Source organism: Moschus berezovskii, chromosome 5, assembly GCF_049115385.1.
Source record: "Moschus berezovskii isolate FMDL1 chromosome 5, NW_MosBer_1.0, whole genome shotgun sequence".
Lineage (NCBI taxonomy): Eukaryota > Metazoa > Chordata > Mammalia > Artiodactyla > Moschidae > Moschus > Moschus berezovskii.
In genome coordinates, this window is record NC_142464.1 from 26,744,467 (window position 1) to 26,756,786 (window position 12,320).

Below are 12,320 nucleotides of genomic sequence, written 5' to 3' on the forward strand. Positions count from 1 at the left end.
TATGCTGCTGGTGAGCAGCAGAATCAGACTAACTCCCTCAGTCCAATGCTCTACCACTTAAAGGAGTGGATTTCTATTTTTAACGAAAAGTATTTCTGTTTCTTCACTTGCAGATATTGAGGATGTTAAGAAGTACAAACCTGGTTACTTAGAAGCTACACTTAATTGGTTTAGATTTTATAAGATACCAGAGGGAAAACCGGAAAACCAGTTTGCTTTTAATGGAGAATTCAAGAACAAGGTGAAGTTGATAATCTTTATTTTAAAATGTGCCTGTGATACTTGTACCACACTTCTGTCACTTTGGGGGATTTCTTATGTGAATATTTGTGAATAGTATGATAACAAAAGTACTGTTTACTGACTTTCATGTTTAAGGACATTATTTTTATTTTTTAAAAAGTTTTAGGAGCTCTAAGTAAATCAGTAAGACTGATAAATACCTGTGTCCATCCATTTATCTATCTCCGTCATCTCAGAAAATAAAAGATTTCCATGATCAGTCTAACTCTGTAAATTGTAAATGAAGAAAAATCTTTCATTTTACTGTTCTGGAGAGGAGGGAGTTACTTACCATTAATGCAAATCCAGAGGGGCTTCCCTCTTAAGTGTTCATTCTATCATGACTAAATTCAGCTACTTAACATTAAGAAAGTATTTGAATTGTCTTACTGTCAGAGGGTTTTTATATTAGAAACCACGAAGTTACAAAAAAGTGGCTCTAATATGACACAAATGGAGAAAATGGACCAGGATTAAAGTCTGAAACTATTAGACTACTTCTTTTATTTATATTTATTTTTACTACTTTTAAACGTATTGCCACTATATAAGTTTCACATTATAAACCAACCTTTAAGTAGGTACTAATAAATACAGTATGTTTTGTAAGTAAAGTAAGCCATGGTCATAAAAACTTCAAAATTACAGTAAGCATTTTGTTATACAAGAGCTTATTGCTGAACCCAGTATTTTTAAAAGGTATATTAACCCTTAAGATCTTGAGGGCTTTATCTAGGATTTATTAAATATGTATATAAAACTCCCAGGCTGTGATCTCTCACATAAAAATAAAATACTAAAAATTTATAAAATAACTTATTTTTTTCTTTTTTCTCTAAAATGTATGTTGTATTTTATGTTTGAAACAATACACATTTCAAACATATGTGTACCTTTGTGGCCCCTTATTGCCTTGGGGTTGGACTGCCAAGTCATTCCATGAATTTATAAAAGAATGAGGTAGTTTGAGAATTTTGGGGGTTTGATTTCGACAACCATTAATTTTTTCTGAATGAAGATTGGGTCATTTATGCATCCCTTCAGAAAATAATCATTTTATGCATTGCTTTTTATCGCTGCTGTTTTATATATTGAGCCTAACCCAGGAAAATTGAATTATATCTCTTCAACCTGGTTGAAAAGATGGCTCTAGGCTATAATCCAGATTTTTTTTTTTCATGCTGACTGCTTAAAGCAAGTACTGGAATCTGTTTTAATAATCAAAATTATCTGAATAATATAGTTAAAAATCTTTCCATGTATTTTCCAAATAATAAATTGACTTTTTGTCGCATACCTTAGGAGTCTCCCCTACACCACCTCACCAAGCATTAAGTCTCCTTTGTCTCAGGCAACAGCAGACCTGAGGGAAAGTTTTCTCTTAAGAAGTACATTTGCCATCATTTTCTTCATATCATAATGTGTTTAGTTGTCACTGAAAAAGAGAGGAGCTAGTATGACTTAGTTAATACATGAAGACTCTGCTTAAGGAAATTTAGCAACATTTTTGGGGAAAAAATAAAAATGTTCTTCTCTGAAAAAATAAAGCAAGTTTTCCTTAAATGGTCTTACTAGATATGTGTCTGTTGTTGAGTTTTCATTTTTAGACACTATATGAATTCACGCTAAGAAAAAGATTTTTAAAATGTTGAGGTTTATTACCTTCAGACAGTGGATAGTCTAAAATGATTATTCAGTTAAACTACTTGCAGCATTGTTGATGATGAAATTATTAAGTTTGTGCTTATTTACAGTCCAGATAGTAGGCTAATCTGTTTACATGCAGCAATCTTTATTCTTTCAGCAATGCTGTGATATAAATCAGGGTTGGCAACTTTTTCTTTTTCTGTAAGAGCAGATAGTAAATATTTTAGACCTGCAGGCCATGTGTTCTCTGTCACAACTACTCAACTCTTCCATTCCACTAATGCAATGCACAAATGCATGGACATGACTGTGCTCAATAAAACTTTATTTACAAAAACATGTGGCAGGCTGGATTTGACCCAAAGGCCCAAGTGTGCCAGCTTCTGGTTTAGTTGATTTTCATTACATTCCATCTTAAAGAAGAAGAAATTAAGACAATGAGATTGAATAATCTGCACAAAGTCACACAGCTGGTAAATAAGGATGTGAGAACTTAGGTTTGCCTGACTTCAGAGCTCATGTTTTTAATAATTAACTGTCATACTGTGACTAGTTCCAAGTTATTAATAGTATAATGGTGTGATTGCTATGTCTGTTTTTGGTTTTTAACCAGGCTTTTGCTCTTGAAGTCATTAAATCTACTCACGAATGTTGGAAAGCCTTGCTTATGGACAAGTGTGATGGCGGGGCTATAAATTGGTAAGAATTTATCTTTTCTATGTAGTGTTAATTTTTATTACTAATTGGTACTAAAGAGCCATATGATACTACTCAGATCTTTTGTTTGTTTCTTTTAAACAGAATTGCAATTTTTTTTTTTTTCCATTTAAAAAGTGTTTAAAGAGCACCTATTTGGAAAGCATTACCAAGTACTGGTCACTATGACATTAGAAATTGACATGATCACTATTCTCAAGGGATTTATAGTTTAGCAGGGAAGGAGAAGACTGTTGAGAGTCCCTTGGACTGCAAAGAGATCCAGCCAGTCCACCCTAAAGGAGATCAGTCTGTTCATTGGAAGGACTGATGCTAAAGCTGAAACTCCAATACTTTGACCACCTCATGAAAAGAGTTGACTTGTTGGAAAAGACCCTGATGCTGGTAGGGATTGGGGGCAGGAGAAGAAGGGGACGTCAGAGGATGAGATGGCTGGATGGCATCACCGACTCAATGGACATGAGTTTGAGTGAACTCCGGGAGTTGGTGATGGACACGGAGGCCTGGCGTACTGTGATTCATGGGATCACAAAGAGTCGGACACGACTGAGCAACTGAACTGACTGACTGATTGTTAAGTAAACAAGCATTTACTTACAATGAATTGTGATATATGCAAAGGTGGAGCAAAAAACAGTGATTTTTCAACATGCAGACATATGATTATTTAATTTATGTTGTATGTACCACATCATTTCTTGATAAGAGTAAAAAAAGCCTTATCCAACATGATCTGAGTCACCAGCTAATTAATTAAGGGGACTCAAACAAATGTAAGATGTATAACTCAAAGATTTTATTTTACTTTAAAACATTTAAATCTATGTTTATTCATCAATCTGTGGATATAAGGCTAAGACTTTTTCTGTAGAGATTCCATGTAGACTATATCATAGAATAATATAATAGACTATATAATAGAGAATAAAGATCAGATCCTGCAATCTTTATACTCCTTATACTTAAAAACCTTTGCAAATTTTTAGGATTCTTTTTATCTAACCTTTTACACTTGTCTTGGTGATGGTTTAGTTCCTAAGTTGTGTTCGACTCTTGCAACCCCATGGACCATAGCCCACCAAGCTCCTCTATCCATGGGATTTTCCAGACAAGAATACTGGAGTGGATTGCCATTTCCTTCTTCAGGGGATCTTCCCGACCCAAGAATCAAATCCAAGTCTCCTACATTTCAGGCAGATTCTTTAGTGACTGAGCTATGAGGGAAGCCCTTATAGCTGGGTTGTCTTACCCACACCTAATTTAACACCCAGGTTTTTATAGTGGCTCAGTGGTAAGGAACCGCCTGGCATGCACAAGATGCGAGTTCAGTCTCTGTGTCAGGAAGATCCCCTGGAGAAGGAAATAGCAACCCACTCCAGTATTCTTGCCCGGAAATATCCCATAGACAGAGGAGCCTGGTGGGCTACAGTCTATGGGGTCACGAGGAGTCGAACATGACTTAGTGACTAATCACCAACAATAGAGCCTCGCTAGTGTTTACAGCCTCAGTAGTTTTAGAGCCCACTTGATGTCCATAGAAATAATTCTGTTTCCACATTCCCTTCATCAGTGAGTATACATAGAGCTTAAATTATGAAGTTATAATAACAAAGGCAACTGACATAAAAGATTTGAACATGAAAACAACTGACTCTTGGTAAGCCTAACTAACAAGCAAAAATACAGTCTTTCTGGCAAGCAGAATCCTACCCAAGTTCATTGTCCTCTTTGAATCAGAAAATGGGAAGCGCTTTACTCTTTCAGTAAGTACTGATGCAGGTCTCCTGCCAGGTGCTGTGCTGGAGTGTGGTGAATATAGTCCTTGTGCTCTTGGAGCCCAAAGTCAGGGAATCAAGAGAGAAATCATTAAAAAAAAAAATCATTAGACCAAAATCATACGGGATAAAGAATTAGTCAGTCTCAGGGAATGTTTTATCCAAGTTCAGAGGCTTACCTTGTAAACACTTGGGCGTTATAGCTTCAGATTCTATTGTTCTCTTTTTAAAAAATTTTAATTATAGATGATTTACAATATTACATTAGTTTCTGCTGTACACCAGAATATATCAGTTGTATGTATATATCCTTCCTGTTTTAGATTCTTTTCCCTTATCGGTCATTACAGAGTATTGAGAAGAGTTCTATATGTTTTACAGTAGGTCCTTAATTAGTTATCTATTTTATATATAGTAGTTTGTCTATGTCAATACCTGTTTCGCAGGTTATCCCTCCCTCCCCTCAACTCCTGCTTTCCTTGCTGGTAACCAGAAGTTTGTTTTCTACATCTGTGACTGTTTCTGTTTTGTAAATAAGTTTAATTCTATCATTTTTTAAATTCCATATATAAGGAATATCATATGATATTTTCTCTTGTCTGACACTCCACTCAGTATGACAGTCTCTATTGGTCCATCCATAATATGACAAACGGCATTATTTCATTCTTTCTGTGGCTGAGTAATATTCTATTGTATATATGTACCATATCTTTAGGGCTTCCCTTGTAGCTCAGTCGGTAAGGAATCTGCCTGCAGTGCAGGAGACCTCGGTTCGAGCCCTGGGTTGGGAAGATCCCCTGGAGAAGGAAATGGCAACCCACTCTAGTATCCTTGCCTGGAAAATCTCATGTACAGAAGAGCCTGGTGGGCTGCAGTCCATGGGGTCGCAGAGAGTCGGGCACGACTGAGCGACTAACACTTACTTACTTAGCATATCTTTATCCATTCATCTGGCAATGGATATTTAGGTTGCTTCTATGTCATCAGATTCTGTTTCTCTTGCAGGCTAGCATGACACTGTGGACTTCATCTTCTTCCATTTTTCTTTCGTAGAACACTTTTTTTCAGCATAGTTTTTAAAAGTTAATTGTTTCTAACATAAATATTGCAGTTTATTAGCAAGAAAACTGGGTATAAATTAAATGTCATCTAGCCGTTGCTATCCTAGTAACTAATAGGCTGAATTCTTCTTTCTGGTCAGATATCCTAAGTCATTTATTAATCTGATGGGCTCCCAGGTGGTGCTTGTGGTAAAGAATCTGCCTGCCAATGCAGGGGGCACAAGAGACATGAGTTTAATCCCTGGGTTGGGAAGATCCCCTGAAGGAGGAAATGGCAATCCACTCCAGGATTCTTGTCTGGAGAATCCCATGGACAGAGGAGCCTGGTGGCCTACAGTCTGTGTGTTTGCAAATAGTTGAATATGACTGAGCACAGACACACACAGACACACACACACACCCTCTAAAAAGAGGGGTTTTTGATTGTTCAAAGAGGTATTTGCTTGCTGTTTGTTTTCATTTCCTCCTAATGGTACTTTCTGAAAACCTTTTGCAGTCTTTAATGGGGCTTATATGGTTCCCAGGTTTTTTGAGCTGCACATTTAGAGAGCATCTCTGATTAGTTTTTCTATAGCTTGATATCATTCCTTCTATGCTGATTCTAATTGTCTTTACTGTGAGAGTATATTTATATGCTCTGAAGTCATTTTACTGTAGCCTCCTAGGTAATGCTATGGATTACATTAACAATAAAAATTGACATTTATTGAACTGTATGCTGTTTTTCAGGTTATGTGAGCTCTATATGTATCATCTAATTAATATTCACCAGAACTCTGTAAGACACACATAATTTTTGTACCCACTTTACATATGAGGAATTTGGGGTCATGTAGAGATTATGACCTATTGATGGGCTCTATGTGATGGATTTAATCCAGACTTTAAACATATTCTCGTAATAGGTATATTCTTTCTCTGTTTTCAAAGAATACAGCAAAATCAATTCTTTTAGGTAAAATTGTTATAAGGCCTGGATGTAAATTTTATGCATCTAGATAATTTAAAGTCAAAATCTTCAGAAGTTTAACTCATTTTTGTCCATATTTTTAAAATTTTTTGTCACTACCTGATTTGTAAAATATATTTATTGTTAAGTTTTTCTTTCCTTTGTCTTTACCTGTGAATTGCTTCTCTCTAGAAGGGAAGAGAAGAGCAAAGGAGAAAAGGAAAGATATACCCATTTTAATGCAGAGTTCCAAAGAATAGCACGGAGAGATAAGAAAGCCTTCCTCAGGATCAATGCAAAGAAATAGAGGAAAACAATAGAATGGGAAAGACTAGAGATCTCTTCAAGAAAATTAGAGATACCAAGGGAACATTTCATGCAAAGATGGGCTCAATAAAGGACAGAAATGGTATGGATCTGACAGAAGCAGAAGATATTAAGAAGAGGTGGCAAGACTACACAGAAGAACTGTACAAAAAAGATCTTCACGACCCAGATAATCATGATGGTGTTATCACTCACCTAGAGCCAGACATCCTGGAATGTGAAGTCAGGTGGGCCTTAGGAAGCATCACTATGAACAAAGCTAGTGGAGGTGATGGAATTCCAGTTGAGCTATTTCAAATTGTGAAAGATGATGCTGTGCAAGTGCTGCACTCAATATGCCAACAAATTTGGAAAACTCAGCAGTGGCCGCAGGACTGGAAAAGGTCAGTTTTCATTCCAATCCCAAAGAAAGGCAATGACAAAGAATGCTCAAAATACCGCACAATTGCACTCATCTCACACGCTAGTAAAGTCATGCTTAAAATTCTCCAATTCAAGCTTCAGCAATACGTGAATTGTTAACTTCCAGATGTTCAAGGTGGTTTTAGAAAAGGCAGAGGAACCAGAGATCAAATTGCCAACATCCGCTGGATCATGAAAAAAGCAAGAGATTTCCATAAAAACATCTATTTCTGCTTCATTGACTATGCCAAAGCCTTTGACTTGTGTGGATCACAATAAACTGTGGAAAATTCTGAAAGAGATGGGAAAACCAGACCGCCTGATTTGCCTCTTGAGAACCCTGTATGCAGGTCAGGAAGCAACAGTTAGAACTGGACATGGAACAACAGACTGGTTCCAAATAGGAAAATGAGTACATCAAGGCTGTATATTGTCACCCTGCTTATTTAACTTATATGCAGAGTACATCATGAGGAACGCTGGGCTGGAAGAAGCACAAGCTGGAATCAAGATTGCTGGGAAAAATATCAATAACCTCAGATACGCAGATGACACTACCCTTATGGCAGAAAATGAAGAAGAACTAAAGAACCTCTTGATGAAAGTGAAAGAGGAGAGTGAAAAGGTTGGCTTAAAGCTCAACATTCAGAAAACTAAGATCAAGGCATCTGGTCCCATCACTGGCAGATAGATGGGAAAACAGTGGCTGACTTTATTTTTCTGGGCTCCAAAATCACTGAGGATGCTGATTGCAGCCATGAAATTAAAAGACGCTTGCTCCTTGGAAGGAAAGTTATGACCAACCTTGATAGTATATTAAAAAGCAGAGACATTACTTTGCCAACCAAGGTCCATCTAGTCAAGGCAATGGTTTTTCCCGTGGTCATGTATGGATGTGAGAGTTGGACTGTGAAGAAAGCTGATCGCCGAAGAATCGATGCTTTTGAACTGTGGTGTTGGAGAAGACTCTTGAGAGTCCCTTATACTGCAAGGAGATCCAACCAGTCCATTCTAAAGGAGATCAATCCTGGGTGTTCATTGGAGGGACTGATGCTAAAGCTGAAACTGCAATACTTTGGCCACCTCATGGGACGAGTTGACTCACTGGAAAAGACTCTGATGCTGGGAAAGGTTGGGGGCGGGAGGAGAAGGGGACGATGGAGAATGAGATGGCTGGATGGCATCACCGACTGTGTGGACATGAGTTTGAGTGAACTCCGGGAGTTGGTGATGGACAGGGAGGCCTGGCGTGCTGTGATTCATGGGGTCGCGGAGAGTCCGACACGACTGAGTGACTGAACTGAACTGAACTGAACTCCTTGGAAGGAAGGTAATGACCAACCTAGATAGCATATTAAAAAGCAGAGACATCACTTCGCTAACAAAGGTCCGTCTAGTAAAGGTTGTTTTTTTTTCCAGTGGTCATGTATGGATGTGAGAGTTGGACTATAAAGAAAGCTGAATGCTGAAGAATGGATGTTTTTGAACTGTGGTGTTGGAGAAGACTCTTGAGAGTCCCTTGGACTGCAAGGAGATCCAACCAGTCCAACCTAAGGGAGATCAGTCCTGGGTGTTCATTGGAAGGACTGAAGCTGAAACTCCAATATTTTGGCCACCTAATGCAAAGAACTGACTCATTGGAAAAGACCCTGATGCTGGGAAAGATTGAGGGCAGGAGGAGAAGGGGATGACAGAGGATGAGATGGCTGGATGGCATCACTGACTCAATGGACATGTTTTTGGGTGGACTTCAGGAGTTGGTGATGGACAGGGAGGCCTGGCGTGCTGTGGTTCATGGGGTCGCAAGAGTTGGACGATTGAACGACTGAACTGAACTTAGTTCCTTATAGTGTACTGTGTACCAAACCTTCCCACCTTTCTTTTTTACCTGTTCGCTCCATGTAAATGGGTTTAAGTCTGAACTGAAGGCAGTGTTTTTCACAGTAGTTCTCTCAGACAGTGTATATAGTACAGCACATTACCTAAGGAAACCATCAGAAAGCTCAAGTTTGTTGTCCTCTTCTTTAAATCTGATGAATTAGGATCTTTGAGGAGAAGGATCTAAGTATCAGTATGTTTTAGAAGCTCCCTGGTATCTGATGAGCTGTTTGCTTGCTGCTGCTGCTGCTAAGTCGCTTCAGTCGTGTCCGACTCTGTGCGACCCCATAGACGTAGCTGACCAGGCTCTGCCGTCCCTGGGATTCTCCAGGCAAGAACAGTGGAGTGGGATGCCATTGCCTTCTCCAATGTGTGAAAGTGAAAAGTGAACGTGAAGTCGCTCAGTCGTGTCCGACTAGTAGTGACCCCATGGACTGCAGCCCACCAGGCTCCTCTGTCCATGTGATTTTCTAGGCAAGAGCTGTTTGCTTAAGAACTATAAAATCTAAATTTTTCAGAGAACAAACAGTTGGCCCCTCTTGCCACACAACCTCATTTCCCATCACTTCTTGCCTTTTATTTCATGTTCGAACAACTTAGAACCACCTGTCGCTCCTCACAAATACCGTACTTTTATTGATCTCTGGGCATTTCTCATTTTGTCTCCTTTGCCATGATTTTCTTCTCACTTCTTAAACTGGCTGACTTACTCATCTGGTAAGGCTTTGTTTTGACTTTGCTTTCTCTAGGAAACTTTCCCTCATCCTAGCCTCATGCTCGCTAAGGTGCCATTATACCTAGCTAAAGCGCTATTCCTTGCCCCCCTGTGTAGTCTTATCACTGCATTTAATTAACTGCTTGTTTAATGAATTTGTCTCCTCTGGAGTATAATTTCCTCAAATATAGATGAATAAAGATGCCATATTCATCTTTATATTCTTCATAAATATTCTTATTTATATTCTACATGCCTGACATGTAATAGCCACTCAGTAAATACATATTTGAGTGATTGTTGGATGATATTTTAAAGTAAAAAAAATATGTTGTGTTTTAAGTCCAGTAGTAACTCTTCTGTTTCTAGGAGCCTTGCATTTACTAAATTACTTAATTCTCTTTTCCCAATAAGTTTTATTGTTGTTATTTTTATTCTTTTTCTTCCACTGCTTACTGTTTACTCTAGAATATTTTTTTTTAGCAGGGATAATTAAGTTATTTCTGTTTTTACTGAAAGCAACTTGAAATTCTCTGGAGGAAAAATACAGTTTTTTGTCATTTGGTTTTATTACTCTTCAGCTCTTCTCAGATTCTCTTTAATCACGATTTATATGTCTACCTTATTCTTAAGACATCAGGACTGTACTCTTCATTTCACCAGTTTATTTTATGTCACTGATCATTATTCTGATCCAGATTTTTTCAAGTTTTGACTGATTCTCAGTTGCCCTTCTAATTATAAAACTGCTTTAATTTCTTTACTCATTAATTGTTTTATATTGTAGCTACTCTAACATAGTCTTTACAAGACGTACCATTAGATTTATCTTTGAAAAATACAGATGTGGTTGTCATTTTTATGCTTACAATTTTCTTGTGACTTCTGTTGTAGGATCTAATCCAACTCTTCTCTGTATTAAACCGTGTATCTAAACCGACTTTTCCAGCCTAGTGTTCTTTTCCTCCTCTTTCATCGTCTTTCCTCCATGAATGCCTGCCCCATCGTCAAAGAAAACAGTTTAGATGTTACTTCTGCAAAGTAGTTGCATTTCTTTTTTGCATAATTAACGGTACCCTCACCTGTGTTCTCATATCACTGCTTTCCACACCTCTAGGTAGAATTTGGAGCGTTTTATTACTTTTTTTATGCTCTAAATTGAGTTTGTATTTTAGCCCTAGTGATAGGACTTGGCGCATAGTAGTAGTTTGAACATACTTACTGAATGAAAAAATTATATAAATATTTATATGACATTTTCAACATATGTATATGTTTTTTCATATATATGTATATTGTTCCAAATTATTTGTCTTGAAGCTGTTTTTACCTTTCCAAAGAAAGATATATTTAATCCATATATAACTCCAGTTCTATTAGCTTTATGTAGATTTACGTCAATGCTAGTTTTCTTCAGTGAACTCTGGAGGTTGTGGTCCCAAATCATTGCCATTCTTATCTCTTTAAATTTTCTCTCTCCTTTGTCCTTGACTGTTTTGCTTTAGAGAGAAAAGCCTTGACCAATCTGAATCTTGGACACTGTTCTTGGGGATTCACATGAGTGTGGGCCTTTGCCTGATTTGATTGTATTGAAGAAAATAATTTTCTCTTTACTAAAATTCCATATTGCTGGCCCTGTAAATTTCATCTTTTAGATATTTTTTATTATTTGCAGGTAATTTTTCTTTTTCTTTTTATTTAATCCTTATTATGTATCTGTTAATATATTTTTTATTATTTGTAAGTGAAATTTGGTTTGCTGTGCACAGAAATTTTGATGTGGTTGATCTTTTACTCTAGTATGTCTGCTTGTTTTGGTCAGCAAATGATGTAGTCAGCAAAGGCTGCTGCTGCTGCTAAGTCACTTCAGTCGTGTCCGACTCTGTGTGACCCCATAGACGGAAGCCCACCAGGCTCCCCCGTCCCTGGGATTCTCCAGGCAAGAGCACTGGAGTGGGTTGCCATTTCCTTCTCCAGTGTGTGAAAGTGAAAAGTGAAAGTGAAGTCGCTCAGTCATGTCCGACCCTTAGCGACCCCACGGACTGCAGCCTACCAGGCTCCTCCATCCATGGGATTTTCTAGGCAAGAGTACTGGAGTGGCTTGGGCTATACAATGTTTATACATTTAGAGCAAAATATTGAATGTCTTACTATTAAAAGGAAAGCAGCACATTCTTCCTTGTGATGATGATGATGATTTTTGGCTGCAATGCATAACATGTAGGATCTTAGTTTCTCAGCCAGCAATCAAACCTGTGTGTGACCCTTGCATAGGAAGCATGGAGTCTTAACCACTGGACTGCCAAGGAAGTTCCCCCTAGTATTTATTTTTAATCTCATTTATAGTAAGCACCATCAGTTTAGTCATCTTCCTTGAAGGGATTATACTGCTTTTCCTCCTGTAGGGCATAGCCATAGCTAGAAAGAACCCTGAATATTTTAATGTCCAGAGAGGTTCTGTAGTTCAGTATTGTGTCCTCAGCATTTAAAAATGTCCTAAATACGTTGGTATAAGAATAATTTTTTGAATCAATCAATAAATATGAATCAGTGTAAATTCTTAT

At 37.7% G+C, this 12,320-nt stretch overlaps 1 protein-coding gene across 2 annotated transcripts in view; it reads left to right on the plus strand.

The window, feature by feature from the left end:
* The window catches only part of PPA2 (inorganic pyrophosphatase 2), a 105,650-nt gene that overhangs the window by 73,823 nt on the left and 19,507 nt on the right, over positions 1 to 12,320 (plus strand). For both annotated transcript variants that reach the window (XM_055434163.2, XM_055434164.2), the window contains 2 exons: positions 114 to 241; positions 2,543 to 2,628. In XM_055434163.2, the coding sequence (XP_055290138.1) occupies positions 114 to 241; positions 2,543 to 2,628 (214 nt within the window). The remainder of the gene's footprint in view (positions 1 to 113; positions 242 to 2,542; positions 2,629 to 12,320) is intronic.